The sequence below is a fragment of the Podarcis gaigeae genome, assembly GCF_964106915.1.
Source record: "Podarcis gaigeae genome assembly, chromosome: Z".
In the NCBI taxonomy this organism is placed as follows: domain Eukaryota; kingdom Metazoa; phylum Chordata; class Lepidosauria; order Squamata; family Lacertidae; genus Podarcis; species Podarcis gaigeae.
The window spans coordinates 43,340,991-43,362,886 of record NC_139691.1 but is presented as its reverse complement, the minus strand read 5'-3'; the positions used below and the strand labels follow the sequence as shown (position 1 = coordinate 43,362,886).

Here is a 21,896-nt window from a genome sequence, read left to right as displayed (position 1 = left end):
ATCTAAGAAGGATTCTATCATGCCTCTCCTTAGTTTTCTCTGGGCTATATGCCTCTTTCCTTCTTTTCTTCCTATGAAGAACTGCTGCCAGAGAAACTCTAAGTTGTAACTGCAACCCGTTTATGGGCTTCCCCTAGGAATCATTATAAAAGTGCACCCACAGAGGCAAAGTTCTGAATGATCAGGCCTTGAAATCATCCAGAAAAATTGCTATGTTTTCTGGAATGTGGTAAATCTCAAGTTTCGCCACATGGGGGCACATCCAGAAAAAACTGTCACCCTGTGAAAAATGACAGGTAAAAATCACATTGTGGCAGGTTTTAACTTATTGTGAAAGACTGTGAGGATCTGGCTGCAGCAAGGACAGTCTGGGAGGGTTACAAAACATCAAGCAGCACCAGATTGGGACATTTTGACATGCTAATTGGGAAAAAACCCACCTCTCTAATTCTGTAGCCTTACTCTGAGGTAAATATTGGGGGAAACTGCCATATATGGAGGCAGCTGATTCATTTAGCTCATTGTTGTCAACAATGTTGGATCTCCAGGTTTCAGATAGAATTTTTTTCTAGCCTAACCAGTACATACTAGGTTGTTTGACCTGCACTGTCTGCATGCAGTGCAGGTATTCTACCCCTGAGATATAGTCTGTCATCTCACACCTCTCCCTGTCACCTTGGCAACCCTTATTTTGCACAGACCTAAAAACTTTCTCTGATGTGTAGATGCCTGGCCATTGTGTCATAATGGCTTGAATTGAACCAGCCTGGTGGCCAGGCGGGTTGGCATATACTGGCCCATGGATTCCTTACCTGTCACAGTTCTGTAGCTTGCATTTTCCCTTCCTATCCCAAATATTAGCTATATTTTGACATTCATTAATTTCTTGGGTTTAGCAGAATCTCTCCTTCCCACCCCCCACCATAACATTAGCAAAGCTATGTGTTTCTGTCAATTGCTGCTCTTGCAAAGGGATCACTGTGTGGTTTATCATTCATATAGAGGTGGCTGGAACCTATTTGGGCTGTTAGGAAGAAAGGCTGAGAGGCCAGAGGAAGGTCGAGCCAAAGCCAATGACAGGCAGAGCTACCTAATTCTAGTTTTGTCCCCCATTCTCCTCCTTGCTAAGTCCTACAGGGGTGAAGCTGAGAAGGAGCACGAAGAAGATGACAGACAGGGGCACATGCTAAGCTGGTTGTAAGTAAGAAAGCAAGCATGTTTGGGCTATCTGAGAGCAGACTGAGACTGATAGGGCTTTGCCCCATTTGTCCTGATGGGCCAGTCTCCACTGCTTATATATATATATTTCAACTGTGTACAGAAATGTCAGGCCATCTGCTACTGCACTCCTTATTCATATTTATTTGGAGCATTTGTACCCACACTTCAACCAAAAAGGCTCCTGGGGCAGCTTACATACAATCAAAGAAAGATGGTCCCTATCCTCAAGCTCGCAGTCTTAAAAAATGAAAAGAGTGGGAACCATGGTGGCTCAATACTTTATTGACTAGGGGTTGCCAGGCTTAAGACGGAAACTCTAGTTGACTAGTCAGACATGATGATCTCTCCTACCACCGAAGGCAACCAGTAGTGCTCATACCTTTTGTCAATCAAATTGAGTTTATAAGTCATAACTGTTGCCTCCCGCATTGCTTTTGCTGTGTTAGCAGCACTGAAGGAACCTCTCCAGGGCATAAGCCTGGGCAGTGTGCATTAAGGTCCTGGGCTGCCCAGGTAACAAGATCGCCCCCTTGACCTCACTCATGTGGTCCAAAGGAAAGCAGAGCAAGATGTTTGGCACCAGCTTGGCTTTAGGAGTTGCTGGAAAGAGCTGTACAAGGTGCCATCTAACTGCCTTAGGGACTCCCCTCTGGATTTGTGTAGGGTTTACTCCTCAGCCTTTTCTTTTGCTGAAGATGTCCTGCAAGGTAGCAGGTACAGATGGTTCCTCAGGGTGTACTCCTGAAGCCTTTTTCAGGAATCAGTATATCTACAAGGCAGCAGAGGTTTAGGATAAGAGTATTCCTTCTCCCAGGTGGGCTACCTTACCAGGTAGAGAAGATCCAGCTGCCCCTTGGACAGGAGGGAGGAGGAAAATAAACACTAAAATTCAGACACCAGTTTCTAACTAGTTGTTCCTACATGGACTAGCTGGCACAGTTCAAGAGCAAGGAGGTTCCTGATGGAGCTGGGCTTCCAGAAAAGCTGATTAAATGAACCCTGCTTACTGTTTCTCCCAGTGAGAGAGAAAGGCTGCCCCCAAGTGACAGTTGAGGGGAGAGGAGGCCTGATGGAATTGGCCTGTTGCAGCAGAGCCGATGGAGCAAGCTCTGCTTCTCAGCTCTCTCAATGCCAGCTCTCATGGTATTTAATGGCTTTTGGGAACCTTACGTCACCACCACACACTCATTACCTGTGTCTCCATGTGTGTCTTCCCACTTACATTTTGACAGCAAGGAAGAATCCAATGGATTCAAGTTATAAAGAAGGAAATTCTGACAGTAAAAGCTGTTCAACAGTGGAACTGACTCCCACCAGGAGGTGGTGGACTCTCCTTCCTTGGAGGTTTTTAAGCAGAGGTTGGATGGCCATCTGTCATGGATGCTTTAGTTGAGAATCCTGCATTCCCTATGATTCTATGTTTTGTGGACATGGCAGCCAACAAACAAGCTTGTATGCTGCAGGAGCTACCTCTTCCCACAATCTGGAATCAACCAGAGTTCTGGGCGCATGTCTGTTGGGTTGCATGTGACTGGTCCAAAGTCACCCAGTGAGCTTCATGGCTGAGTGGGGATTTGGACCCTGGTCTCCCAGGTCCTAGGCTGACACCAAAAGCATTACTCCACCCCTTGTGATGTGGGATTGCTGATGCTGCAGTTTTAGATAACAATGAAGTTATTTGAATGCTGAAAATATTAACATCAATATTCATACATATTTTTAATTGTACTCCAAGAGGCCATAGGTATAGCCAAGGGGGGGGGGGCAGAGGGGCAGTTTCCCCAAAAATCAATGCAAATCCGAGGTTCTGCACCCCCTAACAACCCCCCTCTGTGAACAATCCTGGCTATACCCATGCTAGTGGTGCCACAATAAAACTGCTAGCACATTTCCAAAGTTAAGTAGGGTCCAGTATGGTTTCTAATCCCTGCATTGCAAGGGGTTGGACTAGATGACTCTAAGGGTCCCTTCCAACTTTACATTGATATTCTTATTCTTATTCTAGTATTGCATGCACATAGAGCACCCCACAATGACACCCGTTTGGAAGCGACCAGAACCCCCGTCTCTCGTCCGTGGCACATGTGAACTCCACTCCAGCTACGAATTGGCGAGCGGGGAGGGATGCTAATGCAACGCGTCTCCGAGTCGTGGCTCTTGCCGCTCGCTCCACCCCTTGTGGTGGGTGTTGATATTGCTGCTGCCGCCGCTATTTCTGCCTCTCTCAGCCAGCCAGCCAGCGAGTCAGTCAGTCAGGCTGCTGCTGCTGGCTGTGGCGGCGGCAGCAGCAGCAGCAGCAGCCACAGCTGAAGCCAGCAGAAGCGAGCGGAAGGAGCTGAGAGCAGCAGCAGAGCTGCCTTCCTCCTCCTCCCTCCGGCCGGAGAGACCATCGCCAGCCCCGGCTTGTCCCCCAAGCGCGGCGAAAGAGAGAAAGCCCAGCTCGCTCTCCAGATGCGCTGCTAAGCCTGCCCTGCCCCGGTGACTTCTCCTAGCCGGGCTGGGGGAAGGCGGACCCGGGGAGGGGGGGCAGCCAGCGCTCGGAGTCTCTCCTGCCTCCCTTCGCAAACGCTATGGATCTATTCGACTTTTTCAGGGACTGGGACTTGGACCAGCAGTGGTAGGTTTGATTTCCCACCCCGCTCTTGAATTTCATCATCCTACTGTGATGCCTTCGGGTTGTTGTTGTTATTGTTATTGTTATTGTTAGCATCATTAATAGTGCAGCTCAGAAATCTTTTGTTGCATCTTCCTCTCCCCCCCTCTCAGTGTCTTGTCTTTAATAATAATATCGAGAGCCATGCACCCGTGGTGGTTTTTGTCCGGAGGTGCGTGATGCGCGTCGCATGCCCTGTTTTTCGGAGGATGCTCCAACTTGGAAGTGGTCCATTTGCAAAACAGGCATCATCTATGGAAGAAGTCGGCATAGCCTCGCTTCCTTTGAACCCGCTCTAGCATCCCATTATTTGAACCCCCTCTTTGAGCCTATTCCCGACTCAATCCGATCCCCTGGGGGTGGTGTGGTGTTTGGGGGGTGGACGTGGGGGTGTTGTTCACGCATCTTTCATTTTCCATGTTTCAAAATAGGTATCAGGACCTATGCTTTCTTGAACCTGCGGGATAAGTTGCAAGGGTGTGTGTCTGTTGGCTACCAAACCAAAAGCAACAAAAAACAAGGGGGGTTATCCAACCAGCAACACCCCCCCCCCCACACACACACTGTTCATACATTGTCTTCATTGTGGCTTTCTCAAACGTGCAGTTTAGTGGTGTCAGTTGCAAGATTTCTGTCTCTCTCGTTTCCAAAACTGCCTGTGATTGCCCCTCCTCCTACCCCCTCTACTGATCCAGAACTGAAGTGATAGGGTCCCCCCCCTTCCCAGTCACTGTTAGATCTCTTATTGTTTTAACTTATAAGCTTTGGAAATATCTTGACCATTACCGTGTTTTTCTCGAATTTCAGATATGTTGTGATTTGCAAAGAAGAAGGGAGTTGTGTGTGTTGGTTGTTTTTATTTGTGAACTTGCTGCAAAAAAATAAATCAAGCTTGGCATCTTTAAAAAAGAAAAGAAAAATTGGGGTGTTGATACTGGGAGAGCAGAAGTAGTGCAGAAGTTGTGATTTGATTCTGTATTTAACTTGGAAAACAGAGATGCTTTGTTGCCCATAAATATTTAAATATGATTTGCCAATGTCTGGACTGGTTCTGTGTTTCACTCTGCCAAGCTAACAAGTTGCAATTTGTGCTTTCGCTCTAAAATTTAAAATAATAATAATGAGCAACCGGATTGTGGCCATTTGAGGTAGGCTGTAATTTACTAACCAGGCAAGCAAAGTAAGTAAATGAATAAATTTGCATTTTGCATGCCTGATTGGCAAAAATCTTGGCGACATAGGTAATATTATGATGTGTTTTGCTGAGAGAAGGGCAGAATCATTTTAATTTGCTGGCATTTTAAGTAAATAATTGCTGAAAATACTAATAATAAAACATATAGATTTTATATCAAGCTAATCAGTGACACTGTGTCAAACATACTGTAGTTGCCCAGCTTGAAAACCCTGAAACACTGTCATGTTTTCATTTATTTTATTTTTATAGCGGTTGAGAATCAGTCCTTGGGACCATAAATTACTTGGTATCAGTTTTAATCAGCAAACCAGCATTGTGGATCTTGTGAAGTGTTTTATCAGCTCTGTGTAAACCATCACATTATGTCACTTAATAACCTTGCCGTTGTTACTTAAAAGTAATAATCACAATAAAATTAGTGCTCAATTAAATATGCTGCTTCACAGTATCTTTACCCTGCCAAACTAATTTATTTTTGCAGACAGCTGATAACCACTGTATTGCTACTCAAACAGTATTTGCATACAATTTGCCTAATTTATGGTGTGGGTAACATCATTAATTTAATGGAAGCCGTTACAACTGAGCATGGAGGTGTCGTTTGGAAAAGGAAGCATGTTGCGGTGTTTGTAGAGTCCAACACTGGCTGGGATCAGGATGGTGAATGTTGAAATGATGTGTTTGAGAAAGAAGGAAACTGTTAACATGTGTTTTTGTTGTTGAGGTTTTGGTGGGGGTGGGGTGGGGGTGGACAAGTGTTACAATATTTCCTCCTCTTTCCTGATCACCATTAACTTTTTTTATCAAAGTATTGCCGTTTTGATTTTTTAAAAGGCATCTAATGCTTTTGGCTGCAGGGGCTCTTTCGAGAGTTCGTCTCTTCTGATCTCATATGTGTCTCAGCATGGAGTATCTCCATAAATTCTTCGTCTTGTGTGCCATAATAGGCAAATGCATCAATTCGGTGGGCTTGGGTCTGCATGGTGTTGTGTACATGCACTCACTGGGGGTCTCTGTGAATTTGTGTTGGTGTTCACCAAACTATTTTCTTCTGGTGAGAATAATTTGCCAGCATAGCCACTCACTGAATGACACCCTCCCCAAACAAGCCATAGTCGTCTATAATTTAATGGCTACTGCTACACATTTAAATTTTTAACTTTTGTTCACCCTGTGCATCAGGCTCGTGCCTCTGCCCTGTTTACTGCTGATTATCTAGTTGCGGAATGAGTGCGTTTGCTCCTCAAAGTTGGAAGAAACTGTACATTAAAAAACCATCCTGCTTTTTTAAAAAACTAAAACAAAACTAAAACCTGGGTGCAATAGGCAATCTACTCAGAGCTTTGCAGCAATTTGCCCCCCTGATTTCAGCGGCACTTACTCCCACGCAAGTGCATAAGACTGGGGCTGGAATTGACCAGTGCAAACAATTCTGATGTATGTTGGCTGCTAGCTGTTGTGCGTTTACATCTAAGTAGCCTTAAGTTCTATCTTTAAGGAACAACAAAAGATAATTTGCCAGAGATGAGCACCCAGCAGCAGTCAATCTCTCCCTTAACCTGAAAGAAGAAGGGTTTGTAACCCTGGGATAAAAATATGCAGTGAATTACTGCAATACTGTATGTACATCTTATTCCACACAGTCAATGTGCAAGGACACAACTACATTAAGGAAATGGGATTGTAAATCCAGATACTTATACAAAACTAGTATAAGCATATGATTTAATGGAAATTTAAATTGTAACCTGCTTGGGGCAGAGAGCTAGACTGAGGTTTAGTTTTCTCTTGATGATGCTATATAAATATAATAATTATGTTGAGAATGGAAGACCAAAAGCTATAGGATAGGTTTGGGGTGGGGTCTGTATCATAGAACTCCACATGTGTTTCATAGTACATCTTGCAAATGAACCCCAAAGTAAAATTGTACCTGTCTATTTATTCATTACATGTCCCCCCTCACCTAAGGAACTTGGATTGGAATTTATGTAGTCCCCCCAGTTTTATCTCCACTACCTCTTGGTATACTAAGCTAAAATACAGCAAATGGTCCAAGCCCATCCAAGGCAAATTGTGGCTATCTGGGGATCTGAAGGCAGGTTTCTCTCCATGCAAAATTAAAACTCTGCCCACTACTGGCTCTCTTAGAAAATGACACATGTTAACAGACATAAGGCTCTGTATCAATCTAATTACCTTGGCTACATTCATATCACAGTTTATTTCATTTCCCTGATGTTTTCCTAACTGTTAATTTCCAGATTATATTTGAGCTTCCACATGACATAGACTAGATTTTGGAAATCTAGTGGCATAAAAAAATGGAAGTTTAGTGGTAATTGCACTAGCATTTTAATCAGGTGAACCAACACAATTTCCCCCCGTGTCTGAGTGGACCTTTCATCACCTTGTTTATGGAGATGTGGAGGCACAGAAAGAAACCTGGGCAACATGGAATGACAGTGCTCTCCTCAAGCCACTTTTGTGTTTTGATATTACCTGGTCCTTTACGAGGAATGTGGAACCAGATAATGTTGGACTTGGAACTCCCATCAGCCCTGGTCAACATGACCCTTGATCTGGGATGATGGGAGCTGGAGTCCAGCAACACCTGGAGGGTCACAGGATTGCCCCTCTTGTCTCCACTGTGCCCATGGGACTTTACAGCACTAAGCAAAGCAAGGCAGATTCCTAAGGTACATAGAAGATTATATTTAAGGATGGCTGGAGGTTAGGAAGGCCCAGGGGTCGGTAATTAGAAACTCCACAATATGGATGGGCTTTGATGGGGCTGTTGCAGAGTGTTGGCACTAGGTGTGTTCAGGAAACAAATAACAACAACAATAACAACAACAGCACCAGCACCAGCACTACCAACAATTTATGCCCTACCCATCTGGCTGGGTTTCCCCAGCGACTCTGGGCAGCTTCCAGCACATATAAAAACAGTAATAATAAATAAGGACAAAGGAAGAGAACTGTCAGAGTCTGAAGTGCTGTGGTTGATCATGAGGTGGGAAGTCCTGGGTTCGAAATGCTGCATGCCCATCAGGTACCTTTAGCCAAGCCATTATGTAGCAGCCATTTCTCAGCATCAATAGTATATTATACTGAAATGTGTAGGAGCATAGAAGGCTTCTACAGAGTCAGGCCATTGGAACATCTAGTTCAGTATTGTCCACATTGAATGGCATTGGCTATCCAGGGTTTCATGCAGGGGGCATTACCAGGCCTACGTGGAGAGATGCTGTGGATTGATCATGAGACCTTCTTACCTGGAAATCAGGTGCTCTGCCACTGATCTAAACTAGTCATTCTCAACTTGTAGGCTTCACTGAGCCAATGTCTATTTGGCTTTTGTGTTGCAGCAGAATCCTAGGTGCAGAAAAAAGTCCTATTATGTTTGATAGTCCAGGGTATTGCTGCTAACAAGCAGTTTTGAGTTATCAGCCTTCTGCTGCAGGGCCCAGATACTCTTTCCTTCCCACTTTTTCAAAAAGAAAAGGAAAATCTTTGCTTACAGGGCATGTGGGGAAACTGACGAGCACAGCCGTGGTGAAGCCCCAGACACCCTAACCTTAATTTCTCCCAAGGCACCTGTACCTGTAAATTAGTTCAATTTACTTCCATGCAAATACCTGCAATGTTGCAGCACCCCTTTAACTGCTTAGCAATGCCCCTGTTGCTCCCAGATAAGACTTGGTAGGCAGTATGGCACAATGGCTACTCCCTTAGTACTATTAATGAATCAAAGCACACCTTCAAAAAAAAGGAAAGATAATGCTTCAGAGGGTTTTGTTTGTTTGTTTACCTCATAAAAAAGAGAGGTTGATTTACACCAGACATCAACAGTAATCCAATTGCATCAAACGGGGAAGAAAACTGGACATTTATTCAAGAAGCTAAAACTCACTGAACTGTAACATAAATAGAAAGGTCAGAAGTTGCCCTGTAGCTGGTGGAGCTGAGAATGGACCATTTGTAGGTCAGGTCTTCTTCACTCCCCATATTCCCCCCCCCCAAAAAAAAAGTCTCTCTCCTAAACCAAGGCACCTGCTCCCCACCAGGACATTCCATCAAACCTACTTCCTCAACTGGGAGCGGGGAACCCTGCTTGCTTGCCAGACAAAGGTGAATTGTTTTTGGTCTCTACCTCAACACATTTGTACCTCCCTCCCTCCAATACGCTGCCCTGGGATGCCTTCTCAGTTACTGTGCTTTACTGCCCTGAGGCCTCAAATCACTTATTAAATAACTGTTTCCCTCTGAACACAGGGATGGTTCAATGTTGTCTAATGGGTACGTGTGAAATGGAGTAGATAGATCCCCCCTTTTTTTTTTCACGGTAGGAGTTGGAGGAAATTGAAATACTGAATGGAATACTCATTAACAAAAGAAATCCCATCTCTTTCCCCTTCTGTTCTCTTTTTGGAAGTTAAAGTGTGTTTATTTAGGGAATTTGTATTAGGCACATCCCCAAAGTAATTATTTAGGATCATTTTCAGTTTCCCCACTCCCAAACATAAAGGAATTACTCACCATGCTCCTTGCATGTGGTTGAAGGATTAGGATCTGTCAGAATGAGCAGCTGAGTCTAGGAGGAAATAAAATACAGTCCGGTTTGAGGCTTGGGAGGGTGGAATAAGCCCCGCAATTGATTATGCCGTAACATACTAAATTTTTCCTGGTCTTCCATGAGATTGCAAAGGATGTTAAACCAGAGTGGATCCTGGTGTTTGCAAAACACACAGCCTTGTATGCCACTGATGAGTCGAAATGATGAAGTAAGTGTGATGGAGGGGTGGGTTGTTTTGCTAATGAGTAACCTAAGAATGTTGCGGTTTTTTTAAAAAAAACACACCAGAGAAATCAAGAATGGACTAATATAAAAAGAGTGAGCTTTCAAGAAGTGAAAAGAAAAGAATCCAGTATTTTTGGACAGCTTTATGTAAATGTTGGTTGCACTGTACATATATAAGCCCCATGTAAATCAGATGGAAGTGGGTATGTGCAGTTTGAGTGTGAGATTGCAGGGGAGAGCCTCAGATGCCCTCGGACTTAAGCTCAGGCACTGCATGCAGAAAGTTGGGAGTTCAACAACATCTGAAGTACTATAGGTTCCCCATCCCTGTGCTGAATTATGTGTGTTATTGTTTGTTTTCCAAAAAGTCCCAGATTTACTATCTCATTTAGATAATAAATTGAAAGCACTTAGGAAGATGTGTCCCTCCTTCCTTTCATTTTGGTCTCCAAGATATGACATCTCACCTATTGGCTTAGTAGAACAACTTGCCCTAATCAGCATCCATGTATCAAGGGTGAAGGACCTCAGGCCAGGAGGTTGAATATGGCCTTCTGAGACAATCCTGAGGCCACATCCCCACCTCAGGCCACAACTATCACCAGGGAGTGGCTGTAGCTAAGTGGCAGAGCATCTGCCTTGCATGCAGAAGGTCCCAGGTTCAATCCCTGGCATCTCCAGGTAGGCTGGGAGAGAACCCTACTTGAAACCCTGGAGAGCTGTTACCAGTCAGTGTAGACAATCCTGAATGAGATAGGCTAGTGGTCTGACTCAGTAGAAGGCATTTACCTATGTTCCATGCTCTGTTACTCACTTATCTGTATACAGATTTTCCATCAGCAACTGGAAACTCCAAACAAGTGACTGGTTAAATCAGGCATAGGCAACCTTCAGTCCTCCAGATGTTTTGGACTACAATTCCCATCATCCCTGACCACTGGTCCTGTGAGCTAGGGAACATGGGAGTTGTAAGCCAAAACATCTGGAGGGCCGAAGGTTGCCTATGTCTGGGTTAAATGATGGTATTTCCTAGGAGTTTGAAATGTTTTTCAGGTTCCCTTTCTTCTTCTCAAACACCTATTCTCCAAATATTATTACCTGATACCATCTAAAGTAACTTAACCAGCAGAAACCCCGCCCCCCATGGTATGTATTGGTTGCTGGAAGCATCAACATCAAAATCTAGTATTTGATTGAGACTGTTTTGGCTGTATAAAGAATGCACTCATTGGGAATGGAGGAGGGAATTATTATTTGTGGCAGTGCATCTTTCATGAGATTAGTGGTGGGGGATAAATTTGATTTAGTACGTATTTAAAGGTGAACCTACATTATTTGCACTTTCTGAAACAATATGTAAGCGCAAACACAGCTGCCCTTCAAAATTCGCACTTCTCCACGTTTTACAGTGCAAGTTCTCCAGTCAAGTGATGTGTTCAATGTAATGTAACCTATTCTACAAAGGCTAAAACTCACTTTCATTGTTTCACCCATTTTTGCCTCTTTACCCACCCACTACTGGAATGTGGCTCCTGAAAGGTTGTCCTGAATGGAATGTGGCCCTCAGATTGGAAAAAAATCCTGGTATATTCTGTCAGATTCAAACTGCACAGCTAAGCTTTTTCTTTTCTTTTTTAAAAAAACAACCACCCTACTATCGTTTTCAGTTCAGTACTCTGTCCACAAAGGGAACTAAGGAATACCTAACAACTTGAAAGCTTTTACTATCCAAAGGTAGCTGGCTAATGATGCTTGGCAATTCAAAGAGTTGTTTAAATTGTTGCAGTGTCTCTTGGACATGAACTCCCTGACCCTGATTATCTACAGACTAATGGAGATATCTAGAGATAAAAGGATATCAGAAGAGGAGGGAGGGAAAAGAAAAACAAATTCCTTGTCAGCAGGGATTTGAAGTCTGCTTCGGATGACTTGTAATGATCCAGTGACCTTAAGTTGAGAAATGCCTGAAAGGTATGCTGGACAGCCAAGTGAGTAACTAGGGCTATGTTGTACCTCTGCCGTTGGAGGCAATATGCTTCTGAATGCCAGATTCTGGTAATCACAGGTGGGGAGACAGCTACTGCACTCAGGTCCTGTTTTGGGGCTTTTGCTTGGCCACTGCATGAACAGGATGGAGGAATAGAGGGGCCTTTGGGTTAATCCATCAGGTGCTTTTTATATTAACTTGCGTTACAATCTTAAGTTGAAGGAAGTCCCGCGGAGATCAGTTAAGCACATTCCCTAGTGTGCATGCTTCGTAAAGGGGAATGCCTTGCTCTACAAATTATTATTTTGGATCCTGGCCAAGCAAACATCTGAATGCTTATCTACAGCTTGTCTGAACTGCCCTCTTGAATGGAATTCTTGTGTGTAGAAGCCAAGAGCAACAGGCAAAGGAAAAGATGCAACTCTCCTCGGACTGTACCACTTCAAGAGGACTAGGCCAACAATTACCCTGGGAGGGTAGGAAACCTGTATCCCTCCAAATATTGGTAGGCTCCAGCTCCCATCAGCCTCAACCAGCATCAAGGCTGATGGGAGTTGCAGTCTAACACAAGTCCTGCACCCCTTAGCTAGCATGGCCAATCGTCAGGGATTGTGGGATGTGCTGGGCTTTCCTGAGCATTCCATCTTGGCCTCATGATTCTCCCTAGGCTGCGAATGGTCCTGAGCTACAGCCCTCAGCAGCCATCCTTTGCATTCTCCTTGAGTGCTTTTGCTTGGCTGTAAATGTGTTCTTGAACTCCAACCACGTGCCTTGCTTATCTAGAGGGAGAATCAAGAAGGGAAGCATGAATGTGAAGAAACTAACCAGAGGCAGCCCAGCCATTAGACAGGGTGAGGTCACTGCCTCAGGTGGCAGATGCCCTTGAGGTGACATTCCTGCAGGCGCCCTGCCTGCCGTGCTGCCAATGTTGGACAATTTCAGCACCGATTTCTGGCAAGATCTTGTGGGATGTGGAAGATGTCACATGATTTTGGGTGAGATCTTGCCCCAAATGGATGCCATCTAGCCTGAAATTGGTGGAATTGGATGTGGCAGGGTGCACGGCGGCAGCAGAGCAAGGAGGGCAGGTGGCACCGGTGGCAGGAGCAGCAAGGAAAGGCAGCACTTTCTGTTTCACCTCAAGTGGCGAAACAGGATGTACCACTCCTGAAACTAATGTACTGTACAAAGGTAACATTTACATAGCTTGTTCCACCCACTTCTGCTTTTGGCCTTACCTACCACTGGCATGTGGCCCTCAGAAGGCTTTCTAGAAGAGGATGTGGCCCTTGAGGTGAAAGCAGGTTATCCACTCCTGTACTGGAGCTTCTGCAGAGATTCTGCTTTTCGTGACTCTTCAACAGCAGAGGGAGGGCCGATTAACTTATTTCAGTGGGTGGGGGTCTTGCAAAGCCAAAGTGAATTTTAAATGTAGATTAGGAGTAAATGTTGACAGCCAAGGCAGCATTACCTCAGCTGATTAATTTATAAGGATGCTGGTCAATGATTTTAACCAACAGCTACGTATAACGGAATCTTAATGGGATCTGTCTGTTAAGATTATACAAAGGAGAAGTGTTTGATTTATTTCATAGGGTATTTCCCCACCGCCCATCCCCTTTCTTCAAAGCTCCACTTTAACTTCATACAAATAATGCATTAGTCACACAGGATAAAATGGCACATTGAATAAAATTGTGATTTTGTCTGCCTTTCATAATCTGATTTAGTAAGGGATTAAATCTGTTTGAGTAGTTTATTCATATCATAAAAAGAGATTGTTGGCTGAATGAAATCTTTTACATCTGCCACTTTCTATCTCATTAGGAAAGACAGTAATGCAAAGCCCTTCATTTCTTTATAACGTATTCCCCATCACCACCACACACCCCCTGGCATTTCTGAGGATAGTTATTTGTTTGTTTGTGGTCCTCTGCATATATTTGTGTGCTAGATTAAGGCCGGGTAGGATTAACCACCAAAGTTAAATACTGCTTTTGTTGTTGGAAGCAACTGGCCATGGGGCTTAAGAAAGAAGCAAGACTCAGCTATGAAATTTAGGCAAAGAATAGTGCTTTCACCCTTTGACTTGTGGGATTCTTGGAGACTTCTGGTTGGCCAATGTGAAGGGGAAATGTTGGACTAGAAGGTCCTTAGGTCTGATCTAGTAGACAGGGCCAGCTCTATCGTGCCTCAGAGTGAGGTAGCTGCCTCAGGCTGTAGCCGATGTGGTTGCTAAGAGCAATGGCAGGATGCTGGAAGACAGAGCTCTGTGTGACAATAGCTCTGCCTGACCTCCCCTATATTAGCCTGCTATATTCAAGTGTCAGGAATGGGCAGGTTGCTGACGAGTGTGCACTGGGGGCAGAGGCGGAAGTAGGGCTGGAGTATTGACTTGGGAGAGGGGGTCAGTGATTTGTGGGGAACTGTACCAGCAAGGAGGCAATAGTCAGAGGCAAGGGAAGCTTCAGTGTTTGAGGGTGGAGCACAGGATGGGTCTGAAAAAGACAAGGAAGATGTGGGTTGAAGACAGATGAGCAGAAGAATTTTCCACACAGGTGTAGGCTCTGGCTGCATGTATACAGCCTGCTGATAAACTGCTGGGGGGGGGGGAGTGGTCCCCTGCTACTGCAATTGCTCTGTAGAGTGCTTACCTTGGAATAGTTTCCTAGACGATAGGCTGGTGTGCGTAGGAATCCAGAGCTGTACAAGTGACTGTAAGTGTGATCTTTGACAATAAAGCACTACCTATCTGCTGTGTGCATTCCTTTGGATGGAAAATGCCCTTGACGTCAAGTGAGGTGGAGAACTCTGTGTAGAATTGTGGTTTCTGTACATCATGTGTAGGGAACCTCATTCCTGGGGCTCCTTCTTGGTTTTCCATAGGCTTCATCCCTTCTCCCCAAGCTACATCACTCACCAGTCCTGCTTTGCACCCTGAATGTTTATGTCCAGATGGAATGTGATGGGCATGTGAATCTGTGTAGAAATTACTCTGTTGTACAAAGGTAAAATTTGCATCTATTGTTCCACCTCTTTATGTCTGTGGTCCTGTCCACCAGTACCAAAGAGGGAATGCAGTCCTTATGCTGCAAAAGGTTCATCTTCTCTTCTTTAAATGGGTAGAGGGGGAATTATTTTGCCCTTCTCAAAAGAAAAGAAAATGTCACGAGCTGCTCCTGCTGGAGGGGCTTTCCTTGCACACTTAATAGTCTTCATCTCTCTTTGTTCCTAAATTTCTCTGCTCTTTCAGCCTGTTGCCGACACCTCAAATTGTCCAATTTCACTGGGGGTTTTTTCCTAGCATGGAACACAGAGCGTTCATAGTAAAAACAACAGCAGCAGCAACAAACCATGGCAACACCTTCCCTTATGGCTTGTTTTTCTACCTAGCTTACAAAAATTTGTTTCGTAATATTATTTATTTATGCAACCAAGAAGACCCTGCTCTGGAATGGCAAGCAATCTTATTGGATGAACATTGATGATGATGATGATGATTTCATGGTATTGTACAGTTGGAAGGGACACAAAGCATCATCTAATCTAACTCCCTGCAATGCAACTTTATATTCTTATTAATTAAAATTATTAGTCACTTTTCCCCAAAAAATAACTCAAAGAGAATAGCGCGTCCTGTAAAACTAGCATTAAACTAAAACAGAGTAAAATCAAAACCTCATTCATTTTTAGAAAGCAGGAGTAAAACACAGTGGAAAGTAGTGGACTCTCCTTCCTTGGAGGTTCATGAATGCATTGCAGGGGTTGGACTAGATTACCCTTGAGGTCCCTTCCAACTCTAAACTGCCATGATTCTATGACCCCACCTATTGAAGGTGGCTACAGATAATTAAAGCCAAATGCCTGGCGAAAAAAGAAATCTTTTCCCCAAGTGCCTAAAGATGGCGCTAGGCAAGCGTCCCTGGGAAGAGCATTCCATAAGCAGGGAGCCTCCATTGAAAATGCCAGGTCTTGTGTTGCCACTCTCCTGACCTTCCATGGAAGGGGCAAACAGAGAGGAGCCTCACAGAGAACCACATTTGCCAAGAACATAAGGTGAGTTCAGCCATGGAGGAGGGAAAGGTAGGGATGCATGCGGAACCTCCTGCCCCACTTTCAACAAACACATTGTTCCAACATGCTCCGTCTTGACCTTTCCCTGGGTTGGGTGAAGAAGGTCTGCAGAGGGCTTCTGTTTACATCTGTCAACCCCCAGATAGTGGTGGGAAGCTCCCTGGCAGGGGTTGGGGTACATGAAGACAACAGTCTGCCCTGGTTCTTTGTCTGCTGCACCTGGAATTTTGAAGTAGACTCCCCCTGTGCACAGTAGCATCTGGTGTCTATTGTGGCAGAAAGCAGAAAGCCCAACAGTAGGTGGAGGCAGAGCCAACGACAGGCAGAGCCAAATGATTCTAGTTTGGGCTCCATCTTCCTCCCGGCTGAGCTCTACAGGGACAACACCAAAGATCGAAGGGGAATCTGGCATGCAGTGCCACCCCAAAGACTGACTGTAAAGAGAAAGACTGGCAAGCGAGTGCTGGCTGAGTTTAGTGGAGCAGTGCCCCATTTGCCCTAACAGAGCAGCCACCACTGCCTGTGGATGTAAATTCCATTCCATCTTTCATGAGCTATCCTCTTTGAATTTACCTAATCCTTTTAAAATGTCAGCTGAGTTAATGGTTTTCACCACCTCTTGTGCCATTGCATTTAATGAGATAATTATATGTGTCATTTCAAGTGCCTCCCCCTCCCCACCTTTGGTGTGTCCTAGATCTGCTGATAGATTCATAGGTGGAAATGGGATTGTAGCACAGTGGGAGGGGGGAATCTTTCTTTCCATACCACTCTTAGGGTTCATAGCCACCTGTTAAGAAAAATAGGGTGGCCAGTTGCAAAAAAGGACAGGGCTTGTGTCAGCTGCAGGGGCAGCATTTCCTGTTTCGCCACTGCCACTCCCTCAACCACCTCTTCTTGCCACTGCCACCACATGCCCTGCTGCATCCACCACTGGTGGAGAAGCACCACCATCATTGGCACTGGCTGAGATCTTGCCCTAAATGGATGCAATCTTGCCCAAAATCAATACTGATGGCAATAGCACTTCTCCACCTGCAGTGGAGGTGGCAGGCAGGTGGGGAGCCTGTGGGTATGCTGCCTGGCAGCTTCTGCTGCCTGAGGCAGCAGCTTTGCCCTGCCTAATGCCTGGGCCGGCTCTGCTAAGCTGAAACCCCCTCTTAAAGTACACAAGCCCTGTCCTCTTTTAGCATCTAGCCCAGTGTATTACAAACGCCTCAGAGCTTTGCCAGCATTCACACATGCACAGCAATGCTTTTTTTAAAAAAGTCCCTCTTACTGTTGTCTGATTGCTTTGTCTAATCCTGTACCCAGTGTTACAGTGGCTGCTATAAAATATGGTACAAGCATTAAATAACAGAACAACAACACACAAACAACATTCCTTTAGCTATTTTGGCTCAAGTAGCACTGCTGTTTGTGTGTGTGTTTAAACATAATTAAAAGTGCAGAGAGAAAAAAATTCCATGTTTGTGCCTCTGAGGGAAATGGTTCAGCAGTGGCTAAAACCAAGCAGAACAGACACAGTGAGAAGTTTATCAGTGCATGACCCAGAGTCCTTAAAGTGATCTGTGGTTGGCAGTTGCGCTGTAAGTCTGCTTCTTGTCTCGGTTATTGCTCTGGCTAAAGTGTCTGCGCTTAGCAATTAGAGGGTGAGTAGATCACCTAGAAAGATCAGGTGAGAGTATCTGGTGATGATAACGCTAGCTCAGCAGGCAAGCTCCTTGGTGACACCATTTCTGCCATCTCTCTTAATAAAGGCAGCTAATTATGGAGAGCTTGATCAGACTGATATTATTTGCCTGAACGAAATGTGTAATTTCCAGTTAAACAAGGTAGAGTTCAGACTAATAGCCTTGGGAGATATTCATTGGCCTCCTTATGAGTGTCAACTTGTACCATTAATAGCCATCTTTATTGGATTTTGTATTTGGAAATGTTAGTTAGGTTAAATGATGCCCAGCCAAGGCATCTGACATACAAGTTGTATGTCCAAATAATTTGCATGCATTTTGATTAAGTAGTTTAATTACAACTTACATATATCCTCCTGTGCATTTAAAATAACGGCTCTGGAGGAAAAGAGCATGCTTTCTGGATCAGCAGAAGTAGACAGGAGAAATAGTTTTGCATGGGAACCTTGCTTTGAAATTACACATTCTGCTAGCTTATGATAGCAGATGGTTTGAACATTCTTTGTTGAAGGCTACAATCTTGAACACACTTACTCGTAGGGGGGATTCAGTATTGTGCTATAGCAATTGTTCTGTTAGCACAAGCATTTCAGCTTGCTAAATGGAATGACCCTGCTCTCCACACCCAAACAGTTCTCGCACCCACCCCTAACCAATCGGAGCAGGAGGGAGAGATGAGCAGCGGAAAAGTCCCATTGCACCAGCAGATGTCCTTGTATGGACTATTGCAAGTGGGACTCAGTAGCTGAATCTGGCCCAGTGGAACATATTCCTGACTAAACGTGCATTGGATTGCAATGTAACTCTTGCAACAACTTTGTAAGGTAGGCTGACATTAATAACTGTACAGTATTACAATCTGGCATGGAGGATGACCCCTCATTGAGGCTGTATAGTGAGCTGATGCCTGGAGTCGGATTTGCGATGCTGAAAGTAATTGCTTGAAACATAAGGAGCCTCCAAGTGACTTACGAAATTTTAAAAGCATAAAGTCTGGCATAAAAAAGAATGCATTACAGTAAAAAAAAAACTATGCAGTAGCCTATAAAACAAACCCAATAAAACAGCAGCAGCAATGGTGGTGGTGGGGAGTCTACCCATAGACAGAAAAATCATTATAGTTCATAAAAAGCCTGGGAAATGAGATAAGATTTCACCTGGCGCCTGGAGGATGTTAATGAAGGCACTAGGGAGACTTCACTGGAGAGAGAGCTGTGCAAGTGGGGAGCCACAACCAACTAGTCCCCCTCCCTTATCAGGACTTCTCATCTTGCAGTCTATGCTCTTCCCCACAACAATGCACCAATTTGTTGGTACCACACCATGGTGGGACTGAGGCTGATTTAATGGAGCCCATAGCTCAGTTGGTGAATTCAGACTTGAATTGACCTGTAACTGTCTTGGTGCAGATTTCACTTGCTCGTTGTGCTGATGGTGGAAGACCTCTTGGGTTTTGATCCAGTTCCTTTCCTTTTCTGGGATGTGGACGCAGAGCATCCTGACACTCATTTGAGGCTTGTAAAGAAAATGAAGGAAGGACCAAAATAGCCATGCCTTTAATGGCACTCGCGGCCCCCTGACCACCTGTCCCAGAGGAAAGAGGAAGCCAGAGTGGTTTAAAACAGAAGTGAAACTTTTAGCTGCTCTTTGGCGTCAAGAGTGCAGACCACAGGTGCTAAAAGCTTGGGCAGTGACAGCCATGATATGAAAAGAGATTTTTTGCAATGGGTCCCTTAGTTGTGGGATGAGTTGGCCTTCCTCAGTGCTGTGAAAAGGCAGACATGCAGATCACTAACTCAGTTTAATGCCTCTCTATCTCCTTTCATATCTTTAAAAGGGCTCTGCGAATGTTCATTTAGTGCTGTGCCGCTGAGCAACATTCAGTGCTTAAAGTTCATTCCAAATTTGAAGGGCTGGAGGCAGGAGGCAAAAGCCAGCTCCCCTCTGAATCAGCATTCTAGGAAATCTGAAGTGTCTGCCATCAACATTGCCTCGAGTATCACCTCACATATCAATGAATTGGCCCCCCACTCCATTTTGTGCCATATGGGGCTGAGAAATGGAGCATGGTGTTCATTATTCATGCTAGTATTTTTAAAAGCAAAGCAAAACAAAACATTGTTAAATAGCAAAAGTGTTCAAGGGATTTAAGGGGAGGTGGGGTTTCATGGTGACATCACAGAAGGCTAGCCAATTAGCGGGATGCAGGGCGGCACCTCTGCTCTAGGCTTGCAGAGCTGTGTGTCTCCTGACTTGACCCTGACTCTCTAGAGAGAAAGTACACTTGTGCTGAATGTAATGTGGGTGCTTACAAAGTGCCTTTCTTTATGTCTGCCTTTATCATTATTGCTTCTAAAGAAATGTGAAGTGTGCAATGGTGGCTGCAGGAATAAAGCAAAACCTATTTCCTTAGATTCCTTTCCCCCTCTCCCTCCCCCCTCCCCTTACTGGGGAGCACCAATTAGAATATATATTTTTGTTTCCAAATTAGTTTTTGTGTTTTATGCGAAGCAGTTATTTTCTGCACATGCAATCATGTATTAAGCTCACTAAGTTTCACACACATACACAGAAGTTTTCAGGGAAATTGCAAGAACTCTTTGCTTGGAAAAAAAGAGCTTTAGGGCTTTTTCTCTTTTATTCCCCCTCGTTTCTGTGTTCACTAATGTACTGTTTGTTCTAGAGTCACAGCGAGTGGGAGTTAAAGCTTATAAACGCACCGTTTGGCTCTTTAAAAAGGCATTTAGTGTACAATTACGGCTGTTTACTTTCTGTAATTGTTGTGTTTCGAGGTTTTAGCAGGGCTTAGAAAGATGGGTATCTACAATCTTGGAGGGCTGCTTCCCTTTTTAACAAAAAAAAAAGAAGAAAAAATATAATTATAGCTTATTGAGACAGATATACAGATAATGCAATGTTTTGTATGCTTTTCACACATGGCTATGATACTGCTTTGCATGGTTTATAATTCCAGCGGGATTGAAGGAGACTGAGGTGCTCTTTCTACATTGCAGTCTTGGTGTGGAAGCTGCTTTTCTGTGACTTCAGCCAGTGGTATTGGCACAATATTCAAAAGCCCTGTGGCACATCCTGCACCAGCCGTAGCTCAGTGGTAGAACACATGCTTTGCATGCAAGAGGTCCCAGGTTCAGTCCCCTGTCACATCTCCAGGTAAGGCTTGGAGAGGCCTATGCCTGGAACCTGGAAGAACTGCTGCCAGTCAGTGTTGACAATACTGAACTAGGTGGACCAATAGACTTCCTATGCCATATGCCCATGAATCCTTCTCTAGCAAATATTGCCTGGTCAGGATAGGGAGTGAGAATTGAGTGGCAAGGGCCAAGCCCATTGCCTTTCCTCACACTTTCACTTCCTCTTTGTTTCTTCACACCCTTCCACCCACGACAAGGTGTATCACCCCCCCCCCCAAAAAAAAAAGAGAGAACAGAAGCATAAAGATATGGTGGGGAAAAACCTCCTCCCTGCATGTGCTAACATTTGGACCCAAATTTAAAAGTAACCACTAAAATGGAAAGAGAAATGCATTTCACCATACTGGGGTAAAACTGAGCAGGAGACCTGTGTGACTGCTCCATCTGCAATTCAGGTGCTGAGTTCAAGGCTTCTGCCCTTTCTTGTTAAGAGTTATTTATCTTTTAACCTGAAGGCCTGCAAACGGATGATTCCTTCAAACAGAGGGCTGTCCTTGATGAAGTAGGATGCACGGCCATCAGATTCACATATCTATCCATTACTAGCACACATGGAACATGTCAACAGCACACAACATTTACAGGCAAAATGGATTCTTTTTGAACTATGCTTTGAGGACTGTTGTGTTTCTGGTAGTGTTTTATGAATATGAATGTGGGTACATTTTTTTTTTATTAGCCGTGCCATGCTCTACCTGTGGCTGGCTGGGGGGGGGGGGTAGATTTGCCCTACGTCCGGAATTTCCTGGACGTATCCGGAATACTGCAGTCGACAGCAGTGTCTGGGTGGAAATTGGTAAACAACAACAATTTTGGGCAGTGTTTTTTTTTTTTTTAATCACTGTTTGAAATAACCCTAACAGAGGAGTTTGAAATATTCTAATTATTTGTTTTACATTGGGAATTATTTGCAGATAACGTTAGGAATTGTTTCACATTCTATACATGTATCTTTGATACAGGCTGGGGTAGGTTTCATTTGTTTAGAACAGATTAAGCCAATCTGTAGAGAGAAAAGCATCTCTCCACTGAAGAGTGAATGAAGTCTGAGGG

General features: G+C 44.4%; 1 protein-coding gene across 7 annotated transcripts in view; it reads left to right on the top strand.

Annotated features, from left to right (window-relative positions):
* The first annotated feature begins 3,443 nt into the window (after positions 1-3,443).
* Positions 3,444-21,896, top strand: part of AFF2 (ALF transcription elongation factor 2) — a 383,311-nt gene continuing 364,858 nt past the window's right edge. For 2 of the 7 annotated variants that reach the window (XM_083722703.1, XM_083722708.1), the window contains exon 1: positions 3,444-3,838. In XM_083722703.1, the coding sequence (XP_083578829.1) occupies positions 3,792-3,838 (47 nt within the window). In that variant the 5' untranslated portion in view covers positions 3,444-3,791. The remainder of the gene's footprint in view (positions 3,839-21,896) is intronic. The other 5 variants (XM_083722709.1, XM_083722707.1, XM_083722711.1 and 2 more) reach the window with 3 other exon arrangements.